Source organism: Caretta caretta, chromosome 3 (assembly GCF_965140235.1).
Source record: "Caretta caretta isolate rCarCar2 chromosome 3, rCarCar1.hap1, whole genome shotgun sequence".
In the NCBI taxonomy this organism is placed as follows: domain Eukaryota; kingdom Metazoa; phylum Chordata; order Testudines; family Cheloniidae; genus Caretta; species Caretta caretta.
The window spans coordinates 62,380,448-62,394,529 of record NC_134208.1 but is presented as its reverse complement, the minus strand read 5'-3'; the positions used below and the strand labels follow the sequence as shown (position 1 = coordinate 62,394,529).

At 37.9% G+C, this 14,082-nt stretch overlaps 1 protein-coding gene across 4 annotated transcripts in view; it reads left to right on the top strand.

Annotated features, from left to right (window-relative positions):
- The window catches only part of PHIP (PHIP subunit of CUL4-Ring ligase complex), a 309,729-nt gene that overhangs the window by 279,189 nt on the left and 16,458 nt on the right, over nt 1-14,082 (top strand). For all 4 annotated transcript variants that reach the window (XM_048845170.2, XM_048845168.2, XM_048845171.2 and 1 more), the window contains 5 exons: nt 4,198-4,270; nt 4,886-4,936; nt 5,289-5,438; nt 11,034-11,186; nt 13,828-13,991. In XM_048845170.2, coding sequence (XP_048701127.2) covers nt 4,198-4,270; nt 4,886-4,936; nt 5,289-5,438; nt 11,034-11,186; nt 13,828-13,991 — 591 coding nt within the window. The remainder of the gene's footprint in view (nt 1-4,197; nt 4,271-4,885; nt 4,937-5,288; nt 5,439-11,033; nt 11,187-13,827; nt 13,992-14,082) is intronic.

Sequence of the window (14,082 nt, the reverse complement as noted above, 5' to 3'; positions counted from 1 at the left end):
TTAAATATAATATACATAATATTCCTAACACAAAAGCAAGGAAATTGTTTTAAGACATCAGCAGTATATACCCCCTATTCCTCCATCCACAGAGACACCACCCCTCATTACTAGAATAACCACTACACAATCTTAACTCTACTCAACTAGGAGTACCAGCCTTCCAAACTCACTGCCATTACTACCAGAAACAGGCCAGGCTTCTCTCTTTTCCCTTTCTCCATCTATCCCTTCTGTACAGTTCTGGAAAGTCACACAAACTCATGTTTTGGGAGGACAGTGTAGAAAAGCTGGCATCCAAGCTGGTTCAGGCCTGAATGGTTTTACAGAGAATCTTGGTCATTGACAAAATTACTGGTCTTTGTCAAAGAACCTCTTTTCCAATACAACACAAATGCCCCGACATTAGCAAAAGCTGTTCCCCATGTACCATTTGCAGATGCAGGGAACATTGCTGGAGATATATGACAAAAGGGAGTGTTGTATTACTTTCTTAAGGTGTTCAAAAAGGCTTATACATACCTCATCAGAGAATGGAGATAGCAAATATACTTCATGTTCTCCATCTGTTAACTGCTGGGCATAAGGATTTGGTTATGAAGAACATAATTAATTTTTTTCTTTTATTAATAAAATCATTGCATAACCTCAGAGAGACCCCCAGACTTTCACTATGCATTCATTTTTGACTTTGAACGTTGAAACTGGAGAGGCCCAAAAAATTGAGAGACTCAGAATGTGAATTGTCTTAAGGCTCACTTGCAACTGGTTGAACTCAAATTAATGAACAGATTTACTTGAAAATTCCCAGAAAATTGAGGCTTTATTCAGATTATGCGCTGAACCTGTGGGGCAGACACATTGTGCTTTACATACACAATAAAGGTTGAATTCCAGCTTTAAATATAATATAGAATACAGTGTTAACAATAGCATCACTACTGCTCCTCCATAATTCTTTGGGAAAAAGTAAACAAATGAAGGTCTTCCATTAGATAGGAATCTAGTCCTACTTTTTATAAGCATGAATTATCATATTAAATCATTAGAACACAAGGCTCTAGTATGACAGTTTTTCTTCTCAATCTTACCCTTCATGTTGATCTTCAAAACAGAATTGTTTCAAGGAAAGTTCAGAAAAGCTGCAGCAGTTCTATATTTGTTTGACAAAGTCGTCATATATGTTCAAATCTGTATTAATTAGCTGAGAGTGGGCAAATAATACTTATGAGCTATATCACAGAATGTTGATTAGCAAATGCATATTTAAATAATTTGAAAAGAAAATATCTACAGATTTATTTATCTAGTAAGCCATAATTGGCTCATAAGGAGATGATCTAGCACAGCAGTTCTCAAACTATGGGTTGGGATCCCAAAGTGGGTCGGGACCCCATTTTAATGGGGTCACCAGGGCTGGTGTTAGACTTGCTGGGCCCCGGGCTGAAGCCCAAGCCCCACCACCCAGGGCCAAAGCCCAAGCCTGGGGGCTTTGGCCCTGGGCAGCGAAGCTCAGGCATTGTCTTCAGCCCTGAGCAATGGGACTCAGGTTACAGGCTCCCTGCTTGAGGCTGAAGCCCTAGGGCTTCGGCTATTGCCCCTCCCACCTGGGGCGGCAGGGCTCAGGTCGGCTCAGGCTTCAGTCCCCACCTCCTGGAGTCCTGTAGTAATTTTTGTTGTCAGAAGGGGGTCACAGTGCAGTGACGTTTGAGAACCACTGTTTGATATGCATTTCTTAATATTGCCTCAATGTATATGTATTTACTGGAGTCACTGAAACTTATCATTTGTGACTTTGACGCAGGATGTATATTCTGTAGTGAAGAGCCCTCAAATATTTTAAAGTTATTGCACACGTGTAGCAACTTGCCTGGAAACATCAATGTTTCTGTTTATTTTGTTTTCAAAATAGTAAAGGTGATGTGTAAATTAATTCCAGTTTATAAGTCAGTGTTTTAAGCTACATAGTAAAGGAGCAATAAAATATCCCAAAACAGTAAATCTGTGTGCTTTTAGGATTGGGGGGGTTTTTGGTAGCATTCCATGTATTTCTTATTTTTTTTTAATCCATTGTTCCTACATGCTTTTTTGTTGACTAACATCTAAACACAAAAGTTGCCCTGGTTTAACTAAAGATACCTTTTTTAAAAACTGATTTAGCTAAGCTAGTGCAAAACACCACGTGGACATTCTTATTTTGGTTTAATAATAGCTTGTATTGTTTTAGTTTGTGCCCATTAAAACACACCTTTAAATCAGCCCCTGCAGCTTCTTTGTGTAGATTAGGTCTGAGTCTGTAAATTATATAATCACTGACCTGAAAAAGCAGAACATCTCGCAGATGTTGTGATTGTCCTTTACTACTCTTGGCCCTAGGCAATTAACATTTTTATCAGTGACTTGAAAGAAAACAAAATCATTACCGATAAAGTTTGCAGATCACACAAAAATTGGGGAAGCAGTAAACAATCAAAAAAGGACAGGTCACTGACAGGGTGGATTTGATTTAAATCACTAGTCAGGAAGTCTTGATTTAATCATGGTTTTCTACATAAAAGTGCATTCTTGTTGGTTGTTATAGCCTTAATACATATTCTTCACAACTCAGAGATAGATGTAGGTTTCATTTTTAGAGGGTACACACTATATATTTTTAAACTGATTTATTTTGAAAACTTTTCAGATTAGTTTTACACCTATATCAGAAAATGAATGATTGTTCGGTTATTTTATTTACCAAAGGTAATTGAAGCAGATATTTATGAAGTCACTGGGAGGTGAACTATCCCCAATTCAATAGGTTAATCATTAATATTTGGAAGATTTTCTTGCCTTGCTGTATTAGGAGGAGAACATCACCAGCCAGACATTTAAATTGTTTTATTTAACTAAAACAACAACATTAAGTATTCTGGATTTTTTTCTTCAACCGCAAACATATTATATTTTAACAAAACAAGTATATGTCCCTCGCTTCTCACATTTATCTCCAGACTTCTTCTCCTTGTTCAGATCTGTTCTGCCCCCAACAATCTTCTATTCATTGAACTTTTTGAAACTTTGCACTTTTAGAGAGAGGTAAGGAATTGATTCTGTGTACACAAATTTGCAGAGGGACAATAGAGTTAAAGTCTGCTATGTCTCACCTCTCTCTATTATTTATTTATTTATTTAAAAATATTTTTGCTGTTAACAAGCATGTTACCTCTGGAGACAAATCCACAGTTTGAGAACTGCAAAACTAAGCATCTCTGATGGTATCTTCTAGACTGAGCACTGAATCCCATTGGGTAGATAGAAAGATTAACCTAAATAATCTATGTAGAAGCCCCTGGAGTCCCATAAAATTGGGTCCCTAATCCATGAAATATTGGAACTCATCTACAAAACTTTTCTTAAACATTACATTTTAGGTTATGCTCCAAGGTTTTGTATTCTAAGAGGTTAAATCCCAAAATAATGTATTTGGGATAAAGTCTAGAATTTTTATAACTGATTATTTTATGCTGAAGGAGTGACATTTTTAATTTAAAAATATCTGTTACTGTAAAAAATTAGCCTTGGCAGAATTAGATTTTTATCAGTAAATGTTGATTTCTCATACATACGCACATGCCAACAGAAAATATTTCCGTTGATGATAACTAAAATTTACAACTCAGCAAAGTAAGAAAAATGCTTATGAGTAACTTACTAGATTTTGATATAAGGATAGTTACTTCATGTATTCTGACGTGATGTTAAAACTTAATAATCGTTGAAACGCAAGTAAAGTTTTTGAATCTCAACATCTACTATCATTGAGTAATTATTGTCTGATCTCCCCATTATTTCCTGTAACTGTGAAAATTTAAATTGATAAAAATGAATAAAAGCTTACAAATAAACATCGATATCAGCCATCGAATTAAAAGAAATCAAATTATGCCAACCCTAAAAGTAATCCGTTAATATTTCATATATTTTGAGAAATTTAGATAATCAGATTTGTGGAGGTTCCTTACAAATTCCAATGTAATAAACTAACTTTCTTATTGCTATATTTCTGTGTAGAATTAGTATGGCATTAATCAGTATTTCTGTAGTCATGATTATGTATGACTTGAAAAAATGTGTTCCACCTCTAAAAACAAGTTGATAATACACAAAGGGATGAAAATATACACCTGTTAACGTACAATATTTCTTGCTGTACAGAGACCAGGCTTGCTATGATATAATTCCATTATATAATACAATGAAGAAGAAAGTCTTGTCTGACTCTGATGAGGTAAGCTAACAAAAGACCACCAGCATGTCAAAATTCCACTTTGATTTTTTTTTTATTCTGTTTGAAAAATAATTGTTTAATGTGAAAATAGCTAAGAGTAACCCCAGTATGATGTCTTAGTACACTGCACTGGTGTTCAAGAGAAATGGGGTTTTACTACCTGCCGCAGCTTCCTGCTGCAAAGGCAGTATATTCGGCCCATTGTGAGAGGATAGAGAATGCCCTGTGCCATCCAACTGCAGTCCTTCAAATCAGTTGAGGAGCAGTGGGTGAAATTCCCCCCACCCTCCAAACCAGAGGGCTTATGTGGTACATAAACTTTGTGCACATTGTCTGTATGGGAGTGAATTTCACTCCACATTTACAAACTCAGAGACGTTCTAAACTGCTTTAAAAAAAATGGTGGTCATCATGTTTCAGAAATTTTAGGGTTAGGCAGGAAAATGTGATTGAAAAAAACAGCAAGTTTCTCAGGGTTCTTATGTGGAGCACCTTCCAAAGTGACAGAGAGAGAAATACAAAGAACTGAAAGTATAAATACAGTATGTAAGGAAACAATTTCTCAAATGTGTTTTATATTTTAATGTTGTACGACTCATATTTTTTTGCTCAAAGGAAGAAGAGAAAGATACAAACGTGCCAGGGACGTCCACTAGAAAAAGGAAGGTAATATTTTCCCTTACTTTGCTTCAGTGATTTATATCACTGTAAATAAGTGATCTAATCTAAATCTAAAATCTAAAAAAGGATTATACAAGAAACATTAAAAACTGAAATGCTCTAGGGAGGCATAATCCAGTCTTTAAAATATTATGTATCTTCCCCCGTGAGTCAACTTTAACAGTAGTAGTTTCTTTATTAGCTGTAATGTTAAAAACATTTTTACCTGTTCCATTATGTATTACTGGTTTGCTAATGATGCGTCACACCTTAATTATTTTCATTTAATCACTTTACTCTTTAATTTGTGAAAACAGGTAGGCTGATTAATATACAGCAGTCACTATTGCCATTTCAGGATCATCAACCCAAGCGGAGGCTGCGCAACAGAGCACAGTCATACGATGTTCAGGCTTGGAAGAGACAATGCCAGGAGTTGTTAAATCTTATTTTTCAGTGTGAGGACTCTGAACCTTTTCGCCAACCAGTGGATCTCCTTGAATATCCAGTGAGTATTTTAGTGGGGGCAAGGCTGGTCATAGTTTGCATACTTGGGATGAGAAGGAGTTGCAGCTATCTTTTTCAACAGTGTTTTATCAAAATCACTGTAGTGGCTTTAGTCTTATCTAGGCAACCTGACTCAATTCCTGAGCCTTTGGTCAGCTGGAGTAATCAGGATAAACTTAATAATTTGAAGCTCATGATCATGCCCTTATGCTTCTGAGATAATTATATAGTTAGATTTTTACCAAAGCAAAATGGTTATTTTTTGGCATTGTTTTTCATGTCAATATTTAATTATAGGCAGAGTTGGCAGCTGTGCTTATAAGACCCTATTTTTAGTAGCTTATAACCTAGCTAAATTCTAACTGTTGAGGCTAGAATTTCCATACCATTTGTCTGCCTTAGGCTGAATTACTTTTGTAAATTTCAGCAAAAAACCCAAAAACGTTTGGTTATTTCTGAGAACGAGCTGTGGGAAAAATACAAAATTTGGCAGGTGATAATCCTGGTGTCAAGGATGTGCCTTGTGTTGTACTTGTGAAAATCCATCCAAGTTTGGCCATATTACAAACTTCTGAAAATTGCAGTTTGCACATACTCAGCAGAGGTTTGTTAGAGACCGGTAGCATTATTTTCCAAAGATATTGTCTTACTGAGCATGCTGCATCCCCTCACAGCTCCCACATACCAAACAGATTGTGCATACACTGTCGCCACAAAGTGACTAACCCCTGCTTAATCCCAGTACTTCTGGGAAGGAAGGGGGATGAGCAGGACTTTTCCTGAAATTTCTAATCCTGGCTGCTGGGGACCACTGTGGTACCTGCCTGGCACCAGAACTGGGAGCAGAGACTCTGTCCCCTCTTCTCTCTGTTCTTCTACTGCTGAAGCACAGGAAGTGAGGAGGAGGAGGAGAAAGCAGCCTGACTTGCTCAAATGCAGTTGAGCAAGAAGGATGGAAAGTTTGAGACAGACAGATGCAGGCTTAGTAGATGCAAGCTGGGGGCAGTAAGAAGAGTGACACACACTAGCAAGTTGTGTGTTTCCAGTGCCCGATCAACCAAGAGGACAGCCTGCTGCTGCTGCTGCTCCCAATACCCGATTAACTTGAATGGTGAAGGTCTGTGCTTTGGATTTAATGGTCCAAATCCCGCTGATGATCCATGTGGCAGTCACTATGGTTCAATATGATGGATCTTTATTTTTATTTCAGTTTGCTTTTTTTAAAAAGTAGCAGTTTACACTAGAAAAAACCCCTAGGCCATACACTCCCCCTTCACATCCCCATACTGCCGAGATGTGTAGTAAATGAGGCTGGGATTGCAGGTAGAGAAAGGATAGGTATCATGCTTAATGCAGATGAATTAGAATGCTGGAGTATGAGATTTTATCCCTGCCTCTTCCACATTTAAAATTTAAAATGGACACAAATCAGATGTCAAGAATTATAACATTCAAAAACCAGTCGGAGAACACTTCAGTCTCTTTGGTCACTCGATGACAGAGCTAAAAGTGGCAATTCTTCAACAAAAAAACTTCAAAAACAGACTTCAATGAGAGACTGCTGAATTGGAATTAATTTGCAAACTGGATACAATTAACTTAGGCTTGAATAAAGACTGGGAGTGGATGTGTCATTACACAAAGTAAAACTATTTTCCCATGTTTATTTCCCCTCCTACTGTTCTTGTCAACTGCTGGAAATGGCCCACCTTGATTATCACTACAAAAGGTTACCCCTTCCCCCACCCCACACCCCACCACCCTCTGCTCTCCTGCTGGTAATAGCTCACCTTTCCTGATCACTCTTGTTACAGTCTGTATGGTAACACCCATTGTTTCATGTTCTCTGTGTATATAAAATCTCCCCGCTATATTTTCCACTGCATGCATCCGATGAAGTGAGCTGTAGCTCACGAAAGCTTATGCTCTAATAAATTTGTTAGTCCCTAAAGTGCCACAAGTACTCCTTTTCTTTTTTACGGATACAGACTAACACGGCTGCTACTCTGAAACCTGTCATTATACATGGATCAGTAATAGCTGTACTCAGAATGTATAAAGTACTATAAAAATGCTAAGTACTCTGAAAAAACTCAGACCCTAGACATCTCAAATTAGGCACCCAAATTTAGTGCTTCAATTCCCTGTAAAATAACAATATAATCATCACCATATCTCCTAAGGGTTTTGTAAAGAATAATGCATTAAAGTTTGTGAATCACTTCGATACTACAGTGATGAGTGTTATAGAAAAGTTTGTGGGGAAATTAATAATTCTGTACTCAGTGTAGAATTTGGATGGTGTGCAGTCATTAACGTGTAGGCTACAAATGAATGATGAGAATTAAAAAAGCCAGACTAACTGCTCATTGACTGAACAACATCCCTCCTGTGCACTGAGTGAGGAGAGGTCCAGTAGAAAAATTAGTATGTGATCATGTAATTAAAGTCTGTGTCATGATGCATATGCACAAGGGGGACAAGCTTGATTCTGGCACTTCCTAACTTTTGAGTACTTGACCCTGCAACACTAATGTCTTTTAATATACGGGGTTTTTTTGTGTAATAATAGTATTTTAGGTGTTTTCTACTCTGTATAGCTATTTTTTTTTTTTTTACCATAGCCTCTGCCTGAATAATCCAATAGTCAGTCATGTTTACTCTTCTCTCGAGGTTGTTAATTTGATAAGATGTTCCTTCACATTTTCCTTCTAAAGTTATCACTACAGGCCTGAAAGGCCATCAGTGTTCACAGAGAATTCATCAAACATTTCACTAACTGATCCTTATCTAAGGGTGGTTTCCCCATTGATTGCAGAAGTTGAAAAAAGTCCAGCACTGTCTTGGATTTAGATGTATGTTGGAAAGTTCACCAAGTTATCGTTGGTTTATAAAAAATTAAATAAGTGTACAGAAATAGTAGCTGTCCTGTTGTGTTAACTGTTGTTTTGGGTACATTTGTGAAAGTTCTTTGGAGCAGTCTTAATCACATTAGAAGAGTGATGCGCAAACTTTTCCATTTGCATCCCCTCCCTTGCCAGTAATGGAATCTGTTCGTACCCTCCTCCCCATTACTGCACAGCCAGCCAAAGCTTCCTCAGCAGCAGAGCTTGGGCTGAAGGCAGAGCTGGGGGTGGGAAGGGATGGGGATGGAGCTAGGGCTAGAGGCAGAGCTGGTCCAGGGGTGGAGAGAGAATGAGGGCAGGGGGTGGAGTGGAGCTGGGGTTGGGAGAGAAGCGAGGCTGGGGATGGAGCAGGGCTGGAAGCATTGCGCTTTCTCCCTGCCTTTGGTGGGGGCTGGCCTGGGCCCTGCCGCGCCGCGCCTCCCCTCCTACCTCTGAATGTTTCTTCACACCCCCATAAATGGGTGTGCCCCACAGTTTGGGGACCATTGCATTAGAAGCTAGGTTACTCCCTTGTATAGAATTTTCATACAAACAGAGAGCGGTATTCTCACTGACTATTTAAAAAATGAAGTGGGAAACTTAACCTTAACTAAACTCCATATTCTCCAAATGAGAAGTGGGTTTACCTTCAACTGAGCTGAGCTAGCTGGTGCACCGAGCAGCAGAGTTGAGGCGCTGCCTATTCTGTGGGGCTGCCTGCCCTCTTGTACTGGAGGGGAAGAAACAGTCCCAGGGAAGTTGCTTTCCCTGCCTCTGTGACATGATGCTGGCACGTAATTATGTGAGATCAGCATACACCTACCTAGGAGGCATATTCTGCCACCCTTCCTCTCAGTCAGTAGTACTTTTACTGCAGAAGTACAGTAGTCCCACTGATGTTTTTAACCTCTTTTGCCAGTTTTACCACAAAATTTCAAGTTTTGTAAACTTCCAGCCAGCTCTAGTTACAATATTATATGGTTGCAAATGTTTGTGCACATCTTGATAGCATAGCTGTATTCTTTTCTTTAAATATAAATGTTTTAAAATATATTTTACTTGTTCCTCATTACCTCCTGCTTTCAAGGTATTAGTTGCATATTATCATGCATTGATAAGGTTTTCTTGTTGCTGTCTTTTGTTGTGAGCCATTGAGTTTTGCTTCAACTTGCACCTTTTTGAAGTGAATGTGATATTTAGCTGTAACTTACATAAAAATACTATATAAGACTTACTGTGCTTAAAAAAACTAAATATAATTTTGATACAACATAATCTTTTGGGGATTAATTTCCAAATTACTTCATTTGGACCTGAGTTCAGAGACAGAAAGTTTTTCAAATGTTCACTTTAGCCATGATGATTTTCCCAAGGTCACACTCTATTTAGATGATTTTTCACTTACAGTACATTTAAATAGGAATGAGCAGCTATTGTAACTGCAGAACGTTTGAGTGTCAAATTTAGTTGCCTTGGAAATCTTGGCTTCCTCAGCATTGCTCTGTATTTAACAGGATGGAGAGCACGTCATCACCATACTCCTGCTTCCAGAATTTTCCTTAACTTAGATTTTTCTTCAGTGTTGATTAGGTTTCTCAAGGTAAGGTATTGAAAATTATTAAAAGGAAAATAAGTGCTTCTTTGTTGGGGAGACACTGAATAGGGTCTTTCTTGCCAAATCTCCAACCATCATGCCTTTGAGGTAACCTAAACTCTCAACATCAGCCAGCAAGGAGTATACTTCTTTGGCTCAGATTTTGCAGCAAGGTAGGCAATAGTAATAATAAAACAAGACTTGTCCTTAAGAATCTGATACTTCCGCCTACATGCACATACATATGTGTCCTCCATTTGGACACAATCTGGTTCTGATGGTCTGATGCATGAACTTAATCCTCTGATGAGAGTGTCTGGGTCTTCAAAACCTTCTTGTAATGTAAGAGTTCTCCCACTTCTCTTGTAGTCTGGAAGAAATTATTGGTTTAAAGAGAGGTCTGTTAAGCCTATAAAATTAGTATAGGTTTTGTTCCCAGAAAGGATTAAACAATATTTTGCTATCAGTTCCCTAAATTTGTGTGGCCTTCATTTTGGAGGCTAGTAGGATTTTTTAAGGATCTACCGTAGGCTATCACCATCATTCAAATTATCTTTTATTCAAATTCGTTTTTTAAAAGCAACTGTGCTGAAATTCTAGGTGCTTTTGATAAAGTTTGGGAGTTGTTGGGCCATCCGGGGAAAAATGTTAGGGGGAGAGATATAAATACCCACCTTTTGTTCATAACTGCCTTAAATTAGAATTGAAATTGTTCTCTTCCTACTGCATTCCTGCTTTCAGTGAGGCTGAGGCACATCCCTATCTTAGATATCAAAAGGGGTATGAAATTTACTTAAATAGAGCTATGAATTTTCTTCTTGTTGAAGTTGTTCATTTACCAAATGGAGTTGATTTTGCACCAATGTTGCTTAAAATGCTCAAGTTTAAGGTCATCTCTGCCAGGAGCAACATTGCCTCTTTCAGATAAGGAAGCAGTGCTTCCCTAGAATAGATCTTGAAAGATGCTTTTGTGGTCTTCCATGGAGACTTTTAAAGTTGACATAGAATTTGGCAAAGCTATTCTAATTGACAAGTAATTTTGTCCTACTGAATGAGAAATGCTAGACCCAACAAAAATAATTTCTGTTACATGTTGATTTGCTAATCATTTTTATAGGATTACAGAGATATTATTGACACACCAATGGATTTTGCTACAGTTAGAGAAACTCTGGAAGCCGGCAATTATGAGTCTCCAATGGAATTATGTAAAGATGTGAGACTTATTTTCAGCAACTCTAAAGCTTACACACCAAGCAAAAGATCAAGGGTAAGGATATACAATTTATTCACCCAAATTCTTGATATGTATTTATTTAAGGGAAGTTCACATACCTCAGAAACATGCAAGATAGTAAATGATTTTTGTCAGATTAAATGTTAAAACAAAGCTGGGGTATTTCTTAACTCCAAAAAGTTTAAATGCTTATTCCATCATAAATATTATTCCTATTATGTGACAAACAGAAGAATGTTCAGCAAGCTACAGTATAAATAAGAAGAGTGTGCTTTGGTCATTAAAGGCTTGAAAGTTCTATGCTGCTACTACCTTGGATTTTCAGTTACCATCTTTGGGATGAGGTGTAAATGAATAACTATTTGAGACAAGGTTGAAAAAGTGATAAATTGTGTGGAGGGGGAGGGATGTGTGGAAAATGTGGTATGATTGGACACACTGTGACACAGATATTTGTAAGAGGATAATAATTGATTCTCCATAACTGAAACTGCCTCCAGAAATCCCCACACTTGGGATAACACAAATCTCAGAATTTTAGTTAGCCTAGGAGAGAACAGTGACATTCTGCACTGTTCAGTGGTGTTCACTGACACTGATAAGTGGCATTTCCCTGTTTTTTCCATCTGACAGTTGATTTTGGAACTGCTGGTCACTGAGATAGTAGCTCTACATCAGTGGTTCTCAACCAGGGGTATATGTGTCCTTGGGGGTACGCAGAGGTCTTCCAAGGAATACATCAACTCATCTAGATATTTGCCTAGTTTTACAACAGGCTACATAAAAAGCACTAGCAAAATCAGTACAAACTAAAATGTCATACAATGACCTGTTTATACTGCTATATATACAATACACTGAAATGTAAGTACAATATTTATATTCCAATTGATTTATAATTATATGGTAAAAATGAGAAAGTACGCATTTTTTCGGTAATAGTGTGCTGTGAAAGTTCTGTATTTTTATGTCTGATTTTGTAAGCAAGTAGTTTTTAAGTGAGGTGAAACTTGGCGGTACATAAGACAAATCAGACTCCTAAAAGGGGCACAGTAGTCTGGAAAGGTTCAGAGCCACTGCTCTACATTTTCTCTTGAAAAAAAATTTCCTTCACTTTAGGTACTTAGTCTTCTGGTTTGAGAAATCCTATGGAAGTAACGGCAGCACATAAATGTATTGGTGATGCAAACTTCAGCATGCTACTAGTGACCTTTCTTCTGCTCATCAAGGGCTAAGTACTAACAACTAATTCTGAGACTTAAGAGGAGTGCAGTGAAGTATGCTGTGCTTGAGGGTTTATTCACATGTGTGACTGGTGCATTCTCCTCCAAGTCTTCTCATTTACTGTTGTCCTAATACAGGAGACAAATTTCTTAGCAGACAACCTCAGTCCTCCCTACTTATGTCATCCACCGGAACTGGAATGCTGTTACCGCCATACCTCTCATCAGTTTATTTAGAAATTCAAATTGTAGGCTTTTATCTTCAGTAATTTTAAGGTTATCAAATAAGGTTATTCCAGGTGTTTGTGGAGTTCGGTGTTTTCTCCATACACAAGCTATATACAGTACAGTGGAAGTGGCTTCCAATCTGGTTCCAGCATTCATTGGTGTTTCAGTCCCATTCAGTACCTCTCATTTTGGATTACTTGTACTTTTCTCTGAAAAGTATACCTGATAGCTACTTATGTCTGTCTCCTAGCAGGTCAGACATCAATCTTTATTTATCCATTTGTAAAGCAGGGTTTTAAGAGATTCCTTCACTTGCATCTTCTAATGAGGTGTTTGGCAACTGTCACACCTAACTGTAATATCTAGGTGCTGGACTGGCTGCTTGGTGCTTTTAGTGAGCTCTTAGCTGTTGTGTCTGCCTTCGTTTGTCATTTTCCAGGTGCTTTGTTCCCCCCCCCCCCCCCCGCAAAAAGATACTCTAGCCAGTCCGTTTGTTTGTTTGTTTTCCCAGATCTATGGCAACTGTACTCTATTAACTGGATATGAAACAAACTCTCATCTGCTAGGTGGCTAGGACCAGGTCTCTCCATGAATCATCCAAACTCTCTGTAGGCTTACGGGTAAAGACTAAGGGAATATCTGAGGTACCCAGGTAGTCCATTTAATTAGAGCTGTGGCAGTGCTTGCAGCCCACTTTCTCTCTCCTCTTGGGGTGGATTGCTACTGCTGAGTAATGTCCTGATACGGGGATATATGGACACAACTTAATGTGGGGAAAATGAAATTACTTAGCACTGGATTACTGTGGTTCTCAAAATGTATTCCCATCACAGATGCACGCTGATACTTATTCCCTTTTACATCAAAGCCTGTAGTCTGGAAAGGCAGTCAGGAACTCAGGGAGAAGGCCATACACCTCTTTCTAACCTCTTTCTTTGTGCCAATCTGTATATTTTCACAGGGTCATGGCCCACTTTTGGGTAAACTGCTTTGATGGTTCATGCTAGACCCTCAAGAGTACAGATCTGTGGAGTCTACTGTACATTTCATTTCATTCTTACTTAGACATTAAAACATCTCTTCCCTATATTAATGTGTGTAGTTTTCTAAACAGATATTGTTACAGATATTCAGTAAAAACAAATGCTACTGGAAAACTGTGAACCTTAAAAGATTTTTTGTATTGTTTGCTTATTCCATTCATTGGCTTCTCTTTTTAATAGATTTACAGCATGAGTTTGCGCCTTTCTGCTTTCTTTGAGGAACATATAAGTTCCGTTCTATCAGATTATAAATCTGCTCTGCGCTTTCATAAAAGAAACACAATAAAGAAACGAAGGAGGAAAAGAAGAAGAAGCAGTTCTGTTTCCAGTAGTGCTGCGTCAAGGTACATTAATTTCTATAAGATAATATGAAATGCTATATAAGTTTGAGATATCTAAATAGTAAAACTTGGTGTGGTGTTTTTTAATACTTCT